The 17,155-nt window shown below is 41.7% G+C and overlaps 2 protein-coding genes and 1 long non-coding RNA gene across 4 annotated transcripts in view; 1 reads left to right on the top strand and 2 right to left on the bottom strand.

Annotated features, from left to right (window-relative positions):
• The window catches only part of LOC131995006 (uncharacterized), a 58,890-nt gene extending 50,387 nt beyond the window's left edge, over positions 1–8,503 (bottom strand). Inside the window, exons 1-2 of the long non-coding RNA XR_009397054.1 lie at positions 8,016–8,503; positions 7,500–7,928 (exon numbers count right to left, since the gene is read on the bottom strand). This is a non-coding gene — a long non-coding RNA (uncharacterized LOC131995006). The remainder of the gene's footprint in view (positions 1–7,499; positions 7,929–8,015) is intronic.
• Positions 1–9,059, top strand: part of LOC106092440 (vitamin K-dependent gamma-carboxylase) — a 36,912-nt gene extending 27,853 nt beyond the window's left edge. Inside the window, exons 2-5 of the mRNA XM_059362454.1 lie at positions 5,362–5,593; positions 5,655–5,976; positions 7,383–7,729; positions 7,800–9,059. Coding sequence (XP_059218437.1) covers positions 5,371–5,593; positions 5,655–5,976; positions 7,383–7,729; positions 7,800–9,013 — 2,106 coding nt within the window. The 5' untranslated portion in view covers positions 5,362–5,370 and the 3' untranslated portion in view covers positions 9,014–9,059. The remainder of the gene's footprint in view (positions 1–5,361; positions 5,594–5,654; positions 5,977–7,382; positions 7,730–7,799) is intronic.
• Positions 9,060–13,733: 4,674 nt separating this feature from the next.
• LOC106092439 (iron-sulfur clusters transporter ABCB7, mitochondrial) overlaps positions 13,734–17,155 on the bottom strand; it is a 29,926-nt gene continuing 26,504 nt past the window's right edge. For both annotated transcript variants that reach the window (XM_059362483.1, XM_059362482.1), the window contains exons 6-9: positions 15,608–15,718; positions 14,751–15,545; positions 14,409–14,684; positions 13,734–14,330 (exon numbers count right to left, since the gene is read on the bottom strand). In XM_059362483.1, coding sequence (XP_059218466.1) covers positions 14,130–14,330; positions 14,409–14,684; positions 14,751–15,545; positions 15,608–15,718 — 1,383 coding nt within the window. In that variant the 3' untranslated portion in view covers positions 13,734–14,129. The remainder of the gene's footprint in view (positions 14,331–14,408; positions 14,685–14,750; positions 15,546–15,607; positions 15,719–17,155) is intronic.

A 17,155-nucleotide genomic window follows, 5' to 3' on the forward strand; every position in this document is an offset into this window, starting at 1 on the left:
AGAAGAATTCTTCAATGCCAAAACGTACACCCTGGCGGTATGCATTGACACCGAGGGGGCTTTTAACAATGTGCGGACCGACACACTGATCCATTCCTTAGACCAGTACAGGGTGGACCCGGTTCTTAGAAACTGGATAAACCATACGCTAAGAAGCAGGTGGATAGATTGTGTGTCCCATGGCATAAATATAAGGAGAAAGTGGCACAAGGCATTTTATCGCCACTCCTATGGTTGACCACCATAAACACACAAAAAACCAGTAAGGAAGGGCAAAAGTCGGGCGGTGCCGACTGTATAATACCCGACACCTACCCCTTAAGTACAATGTGGTAGCTATATCCAATTCTGAACCATTTTTGATGGACCTCGGCGAGCAAAAATATGTTCAAACTGTAATAACTACGGTTGACAAATGGCAACATTATTTGCAAATTACCCAAAATCTGACAAACATATATATGGGAGCTATAACTAATACTCAACCGATTTCCATGAAATTCACCAGTAGTGTAGAGAGTCATAAGAAAATCCTTCCTGCCAAATTTCAGGAGCATCGGTCAACAAATGACCATTTTATTGCAGTATTACTTGAAATCGGACGAATATATATATGAGAGCTATATCCAAATCTGAAGCGATTTCTATGAAATTCACCTGTAATGTCGGGAGTCATAAGAAAATCCTTTCTGCCAAATTTCGAGAGCATCGGTCAACAAATGACCATTTTATTGCAGTATTAATGCAAATCGGACGAACATATATATGAGAGCTATATCCAAATCTGAAGCGATTTCTATTAAATTCACCTGTAATATCGGGAGTCATAAGAAAATCCTTCCTGCCAAATTTCGAGAAAATCGGTTAACAAATGACCATTTTATTGCAGTATTACTGCAAATCGGACGAACATATATATGGGAGTTATATCCAAATATGAACCGATTTTTTCCAATTTCAATAGCTCTAGGCCGAAAAACAAAATTGCGACCTGTAGTTTGTACATAAATTAACATGGACAGACGGACAGACAGACGGACATAGCTAAATCGAATCAGAAAGTGATTCTGAGTCGATCGGTATACTTATCAATGGGTCTCTCTCTTCCTTCTGGGTGTTACAATTTGTGCACTCGGTTATAATACCCTGTACCACAGTAGTGATCTACGGTATAATTAAAAAATAATGTTTATTCAAATAAGGGAAGGCAAAAGTCTTGCAATGCTGACCACTGTTGCCACTCAAGAAAATTATTTCCTAAAGAAAAATCCTACCAAAGACAGAAAAATCCTACCAAATCCGACTAAAAGCTACCAAATGTTCCGCAAGCCAAAAATGGCGTATAAGTAGAGATGGTCGATGGGTAAATACCCAAAAGGTATTTACCTGGTAAATTGGGTAAATACCTGGGTATTTTCCCATTTATACCCAACAGCTGGAATAAATCCCAAATCGGATAAGGATTGCGGCCTCTAGAAGTCTAATCGCGAGATCGGTTTATAAGGCAGCTATATCAGGCTATGGACTGATTTAAATCATACTTGGCACAGTTGTAGGAAGTCATAACAAAGCACCTCACGCAAATTCAGCCAAATCGGATAAGAATTGCGCCCTCTAGAGGCCCAAGAAGTCTAATCGGGTGATCGGTTTATATGGCAGCCATATCAAAACTTCGACCGATTTGGCCCATTTACAATCCCTAATAAGAAGTATTTGTGCAAAATAAAATTTCAAGCGCCTAGCTTTACGCCTTCGAAAGATAGCTTGCTTTCGACAGAATGATGGACTTACGGACATGCCTAGATCGACTTAAAATGTCATGACGATCAAGTATATATACACTTTATGGGGTCTTAGACGAAAATTTCGAGGTGTTACAAACAGAATGACGAAATTATTGTAGTATACCCCCATTTGAGAAATGATTGAGATAATTCTTTGCAATTTTAAATGGTTAAAGCTGAGGTGTTATCGAGATCACAAAGCGCAGGCTTCTAAAGCTAGTCACCTCAGCATTTCGAAACATTTTTGGGCTGCCAAATCTTCATTTGTGGTCCGATTTCTGAAATTCTCTTTTTTGCTGGATAGTGCACCAAAAACCCGGGGTATACAATATCGCCTGGTTTCGTCGGTTAAAGTTTTTTTTGTTGAAATTTTGACAGAGGTTTGACCCTGCCCCTTACCCTAATTTTCAGAAACGTCAGATCTCGGGTGGTGCGATTTAAGCGAAATTTTGTGTGCTGTCATATAGTACCCTAAAAATAAAAATTTCGTATCCAAATTTCGGATGGGGTACCTTGGGGGCCGCCCCACCATAAAACCTACCAAACATATATTTAGACCAATCACGACAATATGGGACTCAAATGAAAGGTATTTAGAATAATAAAACGTATCTGATATCCAATTGTCGGACCAAGCGTTAAGGGGACCACCCCAACCCCCAAAACTCTCCTAAATCGGATTTATTTCCTGACCATGGCAATATGGGGCTCAAATGAAAGGTATTTACGAGTAAAATACGAATTTGATATCCAAATGTGGGACCACGTTTCTGGTGGTCCACCCCTTCCCCAAAACACCACCCAAACATGACTTATTTACTGACCATGGCAATATGGGACTTAAATAAAAGCTTATTGAGTGTAGAATACGAATCTGATATCCAAATGTGGGGGGCAAGTATTTGGGAGGCAGTTCCTTCCCGAAAACATCCCCCAAATAGGACAAATTTACGACCATAGCAATATGGTCAAATGAAAAGGTATTTGAGAGTAGACCACGAACCTGATATCAACATTCGCGACCAACTGTCTAGGAGACGTCCCACGACCATAACAACCACCAAATAGAACGTATTTGCTCATCAAGACAATTTGGTTCTTCAAGACAGTGGAGCTCGATATTGATAGTTTTTGGGGCCCAAACCGGGGACCCACTTTTGGGATCAATTTTCTGAGTGTCTACCCGTTTCCCAAAATAGACCACAAACAGCAATTATTTACTGACCATCGTAATATGGGGCTCAAATAAAGGTTTGTGGGAGTAGAATACGAATATCCAAATGTGGGATCATTATTTTGGGCACCGCTCTTTCCCCCAAAACCCCTCAAAGTGCAAAAATTTGCCGACTATGGAAATATGTGGCTGAAGTGAAAGGTATTTGAGATTAGAGAACTAATTTGATTACCAATTTTGGCGCCAAGTGTTTCGGGGACGCCTCATCCCATGAACTCTGCTAAAACCAATGGCAATATGGGGTTTAAATAAATGGTATTTGAGACAAGAGCACGATGCTGATATTTTTTCAGAGCCAAGTGTCTAGGGGACCACCTCACCCCCGAAAACACTCCTAAATCGGACATCATGGGAATACCGGGCGGAAATAAAGACTTTTAAGAATGGCATTAACCCTCCGAGCGATATCGTGGGATTCAGATAAAGGCACTTATATTATTATACTGCTAGTCAAGTGATATGCATATATCATCATTTTCGTTGCATTGTATTTCACTAAAAGCTCTTTAATTGTCGAAAATAAATATAAAATAATAAATAAATAAATACAAAAATTGCTGCTTCCAGGGCCTTAAAAAGTCAAATCGGGAGATCGGTTTAGATGGGAGCTGTATCTTAATCTGCACCCATATGGCCCATTTGCAATCCCCAACGACCTACATCAACATTAAGTATCTGTGCCAAATTTCAAGTGGTTAGCTTTACGCGTTCGACCGCTTCGTGATTTCGACAGACGGACGGACGGACATGGCTATTTCAAATCAGAACGTCGAGACGATGAAAAATATGAGGTCTTAGACGAATGTTTCGAGGTGTAACAAACGGAATGACTAGATTAGTATACATACCTCCATCCTATGGTGGTGGGTATGCGTATCAAAAACAAGTAAATGCGTGCTAAGTTCCGAGCCGAATCTTATATACCCTCCACCATGGATCGCATTTGTCGAGTTCTTTTCCCGGCATCTCTTCTTAGGCAAAAAAGGATAAAAGAAAAGATTTGCTCTCCTATTAGAGCGATATCAAGATATGGTCCGGTTTGGACCAGAATTAAATTACATATATGTCCAGCATATAATTTAACCTGTGTAAAATGTCAGCCACTTCGAATAAGAATTGCGTCCTTTGTGGGCTCAAGAAATAAAATAGAGAGACCGATTTATATGGGAGCTGTATCAGGCTATAGACCGATTCAGACCATAATAAACACGTATGTTGGTGGTCATGAGGGAATCCGTCTTACAAAATTTCAGGCAAATCGGATCGGTTTATATGACAGCTATATCAGGTTATGGGCCGATTTGAACCATACTTGGCACAGTTGTGGGATATCATAACAAAACACGTCGTGCAAATTTTCATTCCAATCGGATTAGAATTGCGCCCTCTAGAGGCTCAAGAAGCCAAGACCCAACTACGTCAAAACATGGACCAATATGGCCCATTTACAATCCTAATCGACCTACACTAATAAGAAGTATTTGTGCAAAATTTCAAGCGGCTAGCTTTACCCCTTCGAAAGTTAGCGTGCTTTCGACAGACAGACGGACGGACGGACATGGCTAGATCGACATAAAATGTCACTACGATCAAGAATATATATACCTATGGGGTCTCAGACGAATATTTCGAGTAGTTACAAACAGAATGACGAAATTAGTATACCCCCATCCAAAGGTGGAGGGTATAAAAAATACCTTTTGTTTTTTGGGACACTCTAATGTAGGGCATGCGGGGAGGATAATGAGACGTTGGAACATTACCTATGCCATTGCCCGGCTTTTGGGCCTAACAGATACCGGCATTTAGGTGGGGACACAATACCAGACATGAACCAACTTGGGGGCGTGGCATGGAAAACAATTAAGGATTTTGTGGCACGGAATTCCAAACATGGATTTTCTCTTTCGATGTGACCGTTTTAGTATTTAAAGCGCACAACAGTCCGATTACTGGCTAAGGTGTATGTCGGGCGGGTTTCATCCATATAAGAAATTTGCAAATAACTGCAAACAAAGCTTTTGTTTTAAACACAGATTAGATTTAATGAGCCAACATATTTTTCTGGGTACATAAACAATAATGGCTTGACGATCAGCATTTTATAACAAGTTTTGTTGCATTATAGAGATTTAGGCAAAATGCGTCATGACATATAACGAGTTCACAAATTATTCGCAATATTTTTCGATTTCAAAGTTAATTGAGAAAGGTAACGTGTGTATGGGTATATATATTTAAAAATATTTTGAATTGGTATTTAAAATAACTTTAAAGGCAAATAAATCCACATTGGTGTAGGTGTTGTTAATTACCTACCTTCTGTTAATGTTCCAATTGCAGCTTACAAGTATGGACGATGAATCAAAGGAATCCCCAGAAACTCAAAAGACTGAAACCAGCAAAAATAATGAAGTAAGGCAGCAACAACAAGAATCCAAAACTCAAATTCAGAAACTGTTCTACACTTTAACTGATAATGAACTGGAGAATCTTACAACATATGATAATTTCACACAATGGTTACATCGCCCTGTGGATGCAGCCACTCTAGGAGTCTTTCGCATGTTGTATGGTAAGAACAATGGATTTTTAGCAACCCTTTAAAATCAACAGCATTTTTTTTTTAAATACAGGTTTAGCCATGTTAATCGATATGGCCGAGGAAAGAGGAGGCGGAGATATGGATGTGAGATTTGGAGAACCTTTACATTGTCACTTCCCCTTGTTTCATGGCATGCAAGCTTTTAGTTTCCCCATTATGGGCTGCATTTATTTGTGCATGTGGTTGGGAGCCATGGGCATAATGTTGGGTTATCGCTTTCGTTGCAGTTGTTTGGCCTTTCTAGTGCCCTATTGGTATATATTCCTATTGGAGAAGCCCTCGTGGAACAATCATAGCTATCTATTTGGTTTGGTGGGCATTTTATTGCTGTTCACACAGGCCAATCGATATTGGTAAGTGTATGGTGGGCTATTCACCTTTTATGCCTTAAAGTGTTTCTTTATACACTCCACCATAGGATGGGGGTATACTAATTTCGTCATTCTGTTTGTAACTCCTCGAAATATTCGTTTTAGACCCCATAATGTATATATTCTTGATCGTCATGACATTTTAAGTCGATCTAGCCATGTCCGTCCGTCTGTCTGTCGAAAGCACACTAACTTTCGAAGGAGTAAAGCTAGCCGGTGGAAATTTTCCACAAATACCTCTTATTAGTGTAGGTCGGTTGGGGTTGTAAATGGGCCAAATCGTTCCATGTTTTGATATAGCTGTCATATAAACCTATCTGGGGTCTTGAATTTTTGAGTCACTAGAGGGCAAAATTCTTATCCAATTTCGCTGAAATTTTGCATGAGGTGTTTTATTATGACTTTCAACAACAGTGCTGAGTATGGTTGAAATCGGTTCATAACCGGATATAGCTTTCATTTAAACCTATATGGGGTCTTGACTTCTTGAGCGTCTAGAGGGCACAATTCTTATCCAATTTCGCTGAAATTTTACATGAGGTGTTTTATTATGACTTTCAACAACTGTGCTGAGTATGGTTGAAATCGGTTCATAACCGGATATAGCTGTCATTTAAACCTATATGGGGTCTTGACTTCTTAAGCGTCTAGAGGGCGCAATTTCTATCTGATTTTGCTGAAATTTTGCAGGACGTGTTTTGGTATGACTTTCAACAACTGTGCTGAGTATAGTTGAAATCGGTTTATAACCGGATATAGCTGTCATTTAAACCTATATGGGGTCTTGACTTCTTGAGCGTTTAGAGGGTGCAATTTCTATCCGATTTGGCTGAAATTTCGCATGACGTGTTTTGTTATGACTTTTAATAACTGTGCCAAATATGGTTCAAATCGATCCATAACCTGATATAGCTGCCATATAAACCAATCTGGGATCTTGACTTCTTGAGCCTCCAAAGGGCGTAATTATTATCCGATTTGGCTGAAATTTTGTATAACGGCTTCTCCCATGACCTTCAACGTACGTGTTAAATATTGTCCAAATCGGTCTATAACCCAATACAGCTCCCATATAAACCGATCTCTCTATTTTACTTCTTGAGCCCCTTAAGGGCGCAATTCGTACTCGAATTGGTTAAAATTTTACACAATGATTTCTACTATGGTCTCCAACAATCAAATCAATTATGGTCCGAATCGGACCATAACTTGATATGGCTCCAATATTATAGCAATTCTTTTCTTTTATCCTTTGTTTGCCTTAAAAGAGATATCGGGAAAAGAACTCGAATCAGCGATCTATGGTGGAGGGTATATAAGATTTGCCCCGGCCGAACTTGGCCCGCTTTTACTTGTTTTTGTTTTTTTTTTTTTTTTTTTAATTTCAGCTCCTTGGATAAATTCTTGCAACCTTCTATGCCCTCCACAGTACCATATTGGAATTATTTCCTTATTAAATTTCAATTTTTCGTACTCTATGTCTATGCGGGTTTAAAAAAACTTACCTCTGAGTGGTTATCCGGCTATGCCATGTCTTCGTTGAGCAAACACTGGGTCTTGAGTCCATTTCGTTGGTTTCTGCGGGAGGAATTGGTTGATTTGTTGATTGTTCATTGGTTTACTGCGGTGTTCGATTTTCACATTGCCTTCCTAATGACTTGCCGCAAAACTCGAACGTTCGCCACCCCATTTATGGTTTGTTTCCATTTGATGAACTCACGTTTATTTGTTATAGGTAGGTACATTGATTTTCTCCCACACCTTGTTTATAGAAAACAATTGAAACTTGGTATTCCATATGATAGGAATGTTTCCATGGGTGTGTTTGGCCCAACTTCCCATGTTTTTTGGCTTTGATGGTCCAAGAAAATCTTTGCAATCCTTTTTAAGACTATTCAACAAGAAGTTGGCTACAGAAGATACTTGTAAGCAACCTATGGAGGAGAAGGATAATAAAGCTGAAAACATAGAACTACATCCAAAACTATACTGCAAAGCTTGCCAGAAACAATTGAACATACCATCTTCTCACAGGAGCACAAAAACCCAATACTTTCGTACTTTGCTGGTGCTCTTCTATTGCGCTTTGCAGCTTTTTCTGCCCTATTCGCATTTCATAACAAAAGGCTATAACAATTGGACCAATGGCCTTTATGGCTATTCCTGGGACATGATGGTACATTCCTACAACAACATTCTGACCACCATTAAAGTGGTGGATAATTCGAATAATAAAACACTGTATCTAAATCCTTATGCCTTCACCGAGTATGATCGTTGGACAAAACATGCAGATATGGCCCAGCAGTATGCCCATTGCATAAAGCGCAACATCGAATATGAGCATCAGCGCAACCCACGACAAAGTCCTTTGAGTTCCACCAACATTTCCATATACATAGATGTCTGGTGTTCCATGAATGGGCGTTTTCAGCAGAGAGTATTTGATCCCAGAGTTGATATACTCACCGCCGAATGGTCGCCCTTCAGAAAAACCTCTTGGTCCTTGCCTCTGCTGACCGAGCTGAATGATATGCGTCCCAAGCTGCGCAGCATAGCCGATGATGTATTGGCCTGGAATAACTATTCAGATGTTATGTTTGTGGCCGACTTTCCAGGCCTCACGCTCGATCATTTGGTATCGCCCGATTTGACCAATATCTCACTGACCATTCTAGAGGGCAATGTTCGTTACAAGAGTGAAAATGAAAGTGATTCCTATTTTCTAACTGCCGGCAAAAGCATAAGTCTTCCCAGCGGTGTAACGCATCACATCACCACTATTGGTATGAAGCCTTCGTGTTACTTGTACACCTATGTCAATAGAACAATGCTGGAGGGCAACATTGTTATGGACGAAACTCCCAAAGAGGGGAAACCCATGTTGCCTTTGTGGCAGGAGTTTGTCAAGCGCATCGAAAACTATCAACGTTTCCTGCAGCACATGGGCAATTGTGTTTTGTATTTGTTGTATGGGGTGCCAATACCTATGAAAATTAGAGATAAGGATAATTTATAAGAGACTGTTTTTTACAATAAAAGGCATATTTGTTGTCTAAATATGAGCTATTACAAAGTAAGTATTTATTTACGTGTACATTAAATGCAACATAAGAAAATAAAATTTTGAGAAAATTTTCGATAAAAAAAAATAAAATTTTGAGAAAAAGGGTCCCCAGTGTGACACCTCTTTCAGAAGAAGTTTTTACATGGCATACTACTGCACAAATCTCGCCAGCATTAAGAGGGAATAACCACTATTGAACATTTTTGATGTTCTCGCCAGGATTTGAACCCAGCGTTCAACGTCATAGGCGGATATGCTAACCTCTGCGCTACGGTGAAATATCGCTTAACTGAAAATGCCGCCTAACTGAAACAGTTTTTACATCCCAAGCTTCCTTTTTATATGAAACTAAAATCGCCGACACGGGATAACTATGAGCACCACACAGGCTGGAACCTTGAGCTTCGACTTGTTATCACGGGAGGCTTAGCTGAAAGCTTCCCGGGCGCATCCACAGGTTGCGGATGGTGGAAAGTTCAGTTTTTATGCGGAGTAGCTGCAAATGCGGCCGCGGGCAGTCAGCGATTTTGGAGAGGAGAGTCTCAGTGAAGAGTTAGGTGGCTCTGGCTCTTAATTAAATACTGAGTGCCAATGATGCTTGAGATGACAAGGCGAGTTATTGGCGCCTTCAAATAACCAATGCCCAACATCAGCATCTGTTTCCAGTTTAGGGGAGGCTGGGGGCGAGCGTCAGATCTTGAGGGAAGTGGCTCCCCACAACGAGGGATACAATCCCACAAAACCCATGCGGTTGGGGTGCTGGGCCAGTAGTCCGCCCCCAGAAAATTATGAGAAACAAAGGAATAGTAAAAACGGACCCCCCCCCCCCCCAACGTTGACGACCATGACGACCAACCATGATTTGCGGATTTGGAATGTCCGCATTCTTTATAGAGGCAGATGTATTAGAGAAGTACAAGGCGGATATTGCCGCCTTACAGGAAGTGTGATGGACTGGGAATGGCGTCACTACAACACCAAAAGGTGACGAACTATGCTATATCTGCCATAACCAAATTGCAAATTCTGCCCATGAACATGCCGTTAAGGAACAGAGGCAAACTTCTCACATATCAATGAGTGCAGTCCGATTCAAGTTTGAGCTCAATGATAAGGGGCCTCCTTTTTATCGCAGAGTCCGAACGGCGTGACGCAGTGCGAAACCTCTTTGGAGAGAAATTTAACATGGCATAGTACCCCACAAATGTTAGGAGGGAAAAAGCAAAGCATTAGGAGGGGAAAACCACCGTTGAAATTTTTTTTCTGATAGTCTCGCCAGGATTCAAACCCAGGCGTTCAGCGTCTGCCATAACACGAGGCATAAATTGGGCTGTGCATTTGTGGTTAGTCGGAGACTGAAACACCTTCTCTTCAGCTTTACTCCGGTGGATGAGAGGCTAGCCACAATCCGCATTAAAGCCAAATTCTTCAACATCAGCCTTATTTGTGCCCATGTCCCGACGGAAGACAAAGACGAGCAGACCAAGGATATTTTCTACGAGCGCCTAGACAGAGAATATGATCGCTGCCCCGCCCATGATATTAAAATCGTTCTTGGGGATTTTAATGCGAAGATAGGGAAGGAAGACATTTTTGGTCCAACAGTTGAAAAGTTTAACCTCCGTGAGATGAGGCTGATAGATTTCGCTGCGGCAAAAAACATGGTAGTTAGTAGGACCAGATTTCAACATAAAAATATTCACAAAGCCACATGGCTGTCATCCGATCAAAACAGCCAAATTGATCACGTTTGTGATAGATGGAAGGTATTCATCCAGCGTGTTAGATGTACGATTGAACCGTGGAGTGAATATAGATTCGGATCTTGTTGCAGCAAAGGTTCGCATCCGTTTGAACATGGCGAGGAGAGTACGATCTGACACTGCATGGAAGCTGGACATTGAAAAGCTGCAAACACAACAGATGGCAGCGGCATACTCCACTCAACTATCCCATCGGCTTGATGAAAGCACTCCTTGTTTCGATGATATAATGGCGCAGGGGCAAACCTTTGCCCATTCCATGAAAAATGCGGCGAAATCTGTACTGGGGTACTGAAAGCCTCCCCCAAGAAACCCATGGTGCGACCAAGAGTGTTGAGATGCTACTGAAATGAAAATGCCAAGAATGCGGCATATAGAGCAACCCTGCAATCAGTGGCAACGCGCCAGATGAAGGAGAGGCATCGCGAGAAAAGGAGAGAGGAGAAACGTCTATTCCGCAGAAAGAAAAGGGAAGGGAAGAAAAGACGTGGGTGTGAGCGAATTGAGATGTACAGGAGTCAGAGCGAAGTCCGGAAATTCTACCAAAGAATTAAACATCAAACCGATGGCTTTGGTGCAGGCATATCCACCTGCAGAGACAAAGAAGGAAATCTGATAACTGACACAGATAACGTGCTGAGGATATGGAAAGAACATTTTACCCAACTGCTGGTGTCGGAGGCCACCGTAGCGAAGAAGTTAGCATGTCCGCCTTTGACACTGAACGCCTGGGTTCGAATCCTGGCGAGACCATCAGAAAAAATTTTCAGCGGTGGTTTTGCCCCTCCTAATGCTGGCAACATTTGTGAGGTACTATGCCTTGCAAAACTTCTATCCAAAGAGGTGTCGCACTGCGGCATGCCGTTTGGACTCGGCTATAAAAACGAGGCCCCTTATCATTGAGCTTAAAACTTGAATCGGACTGCACTGATTGATATGTGAGAAGTTTGCCCCTGTTCTTAGTGGAATATTCATGGGCAAAATTTGTTTGTTGGTTTTTGCTGGTGTCCGACGTTGGCAGCGAAGAGAATACCGAAGAACCAATACCTGATGATGGTATAGAAAGTTTACCTCTAAGTCAGAATGAGGTCCAAGTAGCAATGACCCGACTAAAGAACAACAAGGCAGCAGGAGCCGACGGGTTACCCGCTGGAGTAGAAGGGTTATGCGCTGAAGGCATCATCAGGCATGCATTAGCTTATCTGCGCAATCTGACTAGAAGAACGCATACTCGATGATTGGAACCTCAGCAAACTATGTCCCGTACACAAGAAAGGAGACAAGACGGAATGTGCCAACTACAGAGTTTTTTTCTTAGGAAAACTGTCTGAAATTGAAATGTTCTTTTTCAACTAAAGATAAATACCGAACGCTTGGGTATTTATTGGGTAAATACCTAAGAGAAACCAGATTAACGAAGCATTCGACGTAGATTACAAAATGTTGATTGTTGTTATTGTAGCCACATTTTCATGTGGAGCTGTGGAGCTCGTTCCAATAACTCGCCTTCTCATATCGAGTTTTATAGGTACTCAGTTTTTAAGCAAGCGCCGATGGGGCGTCGTCTCACTGCGACTCTCAACTCGATACTGCTGACAGTCCTCGACTGCAGTTGCAGCTATGAAGCATTCCACTCTCCGCAATCTGGGGACGCGCCCAGTAGCTCTCAGCTGAGCTTTTCGTGTTGATAATGAATACTACACGAACCGGAGCTCAAAGTTCCAGGCTATGTGGTGCTCATAGCCATCCCCTGCCAGGAGAATCGCACCATAAAACATTATGGTAGAGTTGCCAAAAGTAAAAAAAAAACTTCGGGCAGTGAAGGCTCAAATGCAACGAAATCCACGCCGTTGTGGTAATCAAATTGCTTAAGATCGGAAAATGTCCCGTGAAAGGTTGCAAAATATTTTGAAAAACGAACTCAAGGTAAAGCCGCAAAAGTTCCAAAAGCCGCACGATCTTACACCAAAGCAATGTGGTATTTGTATCATCGAACCTGGGCACACGGAGAAACAGCGAGGGCCGTCGCCGTTGTCTGGCGTTCGAAGCCATCAATGCAGCTTCCAACAGATGCACAGAATCATCTGCACCATGGAAGTAGTGCAATTGTCGCAGACAAAAAAACTGTTATTACACGAAACACATGCGTTGAGAAAAGTACAGCTAATAGGCAGGGTTGTCGAGCGTGATTAATGTGGTATTTGTATCATAGAGGCGTTTTCGCAACAAAAATACGATACAAATGCAACATACCAACGTACGGCCCTTGGAGCCATCGCACCTAATATGGTTGAAAAGTCTTCTAAACAAAAACGAAACGCTTCCCATAGTGGTTGGTGTGTGTTGCGATCTCTGGCTTTCCTTTTCCATTTGCAAAGAAAATCTCCGATCATTGAGCTCGTCTTGAAACAGGAAACAAACAAAAAAATTAGATTCGAACTAGCAAAGGAGTGAAAGGAGCGTAATCAAGAAGTACGAATTTTTGTCTTGAGCAGAGGGGCAAATTTTTCACATGCTATCCCATTCAAGTTTAAAGTTTTTTATAGCCGAGTCCGAACGGCGTTCCGCAGTACAACATCTCTTTGGGGAGAAGTTTGCATGGCATAGTACTTCACAAATGTCGCCAGCGTTCGGTTGTTGTTGTTGTTGTAGCAGTGTGTCGTACACTAAGGGGGCAGCCCTTGTCGTTGAAGAACTCCATGGGGTCAATCCGGTACGTAAAACGGGCTGCCATGGGATTGAGCATTAGGAGGTGACCACCGCTGAAAAATTTTCATATGTTTTTGTCAGAATTCTAAACCAAGCATTCAGAGTCAGAACTTCTACGCCATAGTGGCCTCCAAGAAGTATTATCGCTTAAAAACACATCTATTTGTTATTTTTTTTTTTTTAACTTACAATTATTGAAATCATTTTTAATTATGGGTTTATTTTTTTAGTTTTTCGGTTTTGTTTTTTTTTTTTTTGTACATACATAAAAAGTACTTAACAGGTATAGGGGGTGGTATTGCATTTAAAATATTTTTTAGGAATTTTTTATTATTTCATTATAACTTTAAGCCTAATTTTTGTTATAGTCCTCGGTTTTTGGGTCAATTAATTTCAACATTTAAAATCAAAGGTAGTGAACGATAAGAGTTGGTTAAAAAAACAAAAACACTTATTGCTAAAAAAAACGCACTACCCAAACAAAATCGTTGGGAGACAGAGTCCACTTAGTTCTAAAGCTAAATTTAGGGCAGCTTTATATATATATATAGGTATGTACAAAACATTAAGACTTTAAGGCCTCAATAAGCTTAAGATCAAAACTGTTGTGTTTGTGTCTCCCAAAGACGCGAATATAGACCATTTTTCTTAAGCAACTCTGCATGAGTGCCACGCTCTCCTACCCGACCATTTTCCAGTACTAAGATCTCATCTGCATCCATGACAGTGGATAGACGATGGGCTATACAAATACTAGTGCGTCCTTCGGTGGCACGAGATAAAGCTTGTAAAATGTTCTAATTTGACATTAGGGGGTTAAAAATGTTGTTTTTTTGTGTATGAAAAAAATTTAAATCGTTTTAGTTGTTACTTACATGTTCAGTGATTGAATCCAAACTACTGGTGGCCTCATCAAAAATTAAAATGGGGGAATTTTTTAATATCGCTCTGGCTATGGCTACTCGTTGTTTTTCACCACCCGAAAGCTTCAGGCCACGCTCGCCAACCTGTGTCTCATACCTTCTGGGCCAGCCCATGATGTTATCATGCAAGTCGGCCATGCGGGCGGCATTTTCCACTTCCTCTTGACTTTTATTCAAATTGCCATAGTGTATATTATGTTGTATGGTATCATGGAATAAGACTGAATCCTAAAAGCAAAAAATAAAAAAACACTTATTGTAAAAAAATCGTATATCCCTTCAGAAGCTACCAACCTGCGGCACCACAGCTATGCATTTCCTTAAGCTATCAATATCCACTGTGCTTATATCTTGACCTCCTATTAAAATCTTGCCCGAGTTGGGTTCGAAGAAACGAAACAGCAGACGCACCATGGATGATTTACCCGAACCTGAGCCTCCAACAAATGCAATATTCTTTCCCGCAGGTATGACAAATGATAAATCTCTAAATATGGGCTTGCCAGGTTCATATTCAAAATTGACATTTTTGAATTCAATTGAAGCATTGTCGGTGCCCAATATCAATGGTGGGGCATTGGAGGGCGCATGCACCCGACTGTCCACATTCATTAAAGTAAACATGGCTTGCATATCCAGCAGAGCTTGGCGCACCTCACGATATACACTACCCAAAAAGCCCAAAGGTATACTTAGCTGAAACAACAAACCATTGACCATGACCAAATCACCCACAGTCATATTACCCTTGGCTATTTCATTGGCTGCCAAAACCATTATCACACTCAAGGCCGTACTGAATATGGCATTTTGGCCGAAATTAAGCACAGCCAAACTGGAGCTAGTTTTCAAACTGGCCGATTCATATTTCTTTAAGACTTTATCATAGCGGGCTGCTTCGAATTTTTCATTATTGAAATATTTGACCGTTTCGTAATTGATCAGAGAATCGACGGCTTTATTGCCAGCCTCGTTTTCGGCTTGATTCATGTAAACACGGAATTTAGTGCGCCACTGCGTTACCGATAGGGTGTAGGCAGCATAAACACCCACACAACCCATTGAAACACCAGCAAAAGCCAAACCACACTGAAATTAAAAAAGGGATAATTAACTTCCGTAGGTTAAGTTGGATAGAGGCATGAACTTACCTTAATACCCAAAATACTAGATACCAAAGCCAATTCAAATATGGTGGGAACTATGTTAAAAACCATGGCACTTAAAACAAAGTTTATGCCTCTGGAACCACGATCTATTGTCTGTAAGATAATGAAAAATGTTACAAATTAAAGCACAATGATCTAGGATTCGAACCCATGCTTTCGACATCGTAGACGTATGGCTCAGCACAGATGTGTAGACAGATAAATATTTGTTTCGAAAATTTCAAGAGAAATGCTTCAGTAGTCAAGGGCAGGTAAGTGAAGTCAAGGACAACGGTCTTGTCCTTGTCATGAAGAGCGAGATCCGCACACAGTGGGAGAGGGAAGTAATCACACTTAGCTGGAGAGCAATTCTTCGAAATGCGAAAATTTCGAATGACGTGGAGAAAATTTTAAAATCTGGATATGGACCAGAATTTTCCCCAGCCACGGCGGAGCAGACTTATGTTTCAGCTTGTAGGTCTTCCCTTCCACTCTTCGAGGGAGCGTCCACGCCACGGCATGCTGCTTGTCTTGCGAGACTTACGTATTAAAGATCAACAAAGAAGACTCAATCCCATGGGAGCCGATTGTACGTACCGGATTGACCCGATAAATTCCTTCATCGGCAAGGTCTGCCGCCTCAGTGTACAACACACTGCAAAAACAACAACAACAGAGGAGACTCAGCCTGCAGCGAAAAAGGGACATAATTAAATCCCTTGTAATGCCACATTTTTTTTATGATTCCAGCAGGAACCATGGAGGCGAAGCTTTACAGGTGACAAGAAAGGTAAGCAACAAACCCAAGACAATTGTGAAGCCGATGGCTGAAGACAGGATAAATGCGTCCTTCAAGCCAGAGTGTTGCCATTATAGCCGTTGGAAGGACAGTATAAAAGTAACGGTCAATCCCATGGCAGCCGGTTGTACACACCGAATTGACCCGATGGAACCCTCATCGGCAAGGGCTGGCGCCTCAGTGTACGTGTTCGTCTTTTTTCGTCATGGGAGAGGAACATCCTGGATTGCCTTCTCCGCACACCTCTGGTCCGTGCCGGGATTGAAAAGAACCACGGAACCTGGTTCTGTTCGGTTTGCCAGAACCGCCTCCATCATCGGTCGGTGTCGGTAAGGTGTAACCGGTGCATGGAGTGGGTACATTTCCGATCTTGGTCTGGCCTCACTTCACTACGGAAGTATAGTCATACTGGATATGTCGCAAGGTGATGTGCGAACATAGCCAGCAGTGGGTCACAAGCGTCGTCGTCGTCGCCTTCTGCGTCCTCGTCGTCGTACTATGCGATCCCCCCGACCTCTCCCGTACGACAAGATACGCAACGGCAGCATCCCAGCCCATATATTGCCAGGCCAGTGCCAGTGCAGCTTAACTACAACGGATTCCGTGGCAAGATCGATGAGATTGTGGATTTCATGAGTCGGAAAGATATATTGGTCGCAGCGATCCAGGAGACAAAGCTGACCAACACCTGCAGCTTGCACAGCTGTCACGGATACAATGTGCTACGTAAGGATCGCTCAAGGAATGGAGAT

Source organism: Stomoxys calcitrans, chromosome 1 (genome assembly GCF_963082655.1).
Source record: "Stomoxys calcitrans chromosome 1, idStoCalc2.1, whole genome shotgun sequence".
NCBI lineage: Eukaryota > Metazoa > Arthropoda > Insecta > Diptera > Muscidae > Stomoxys > Stomoxys calcitrans.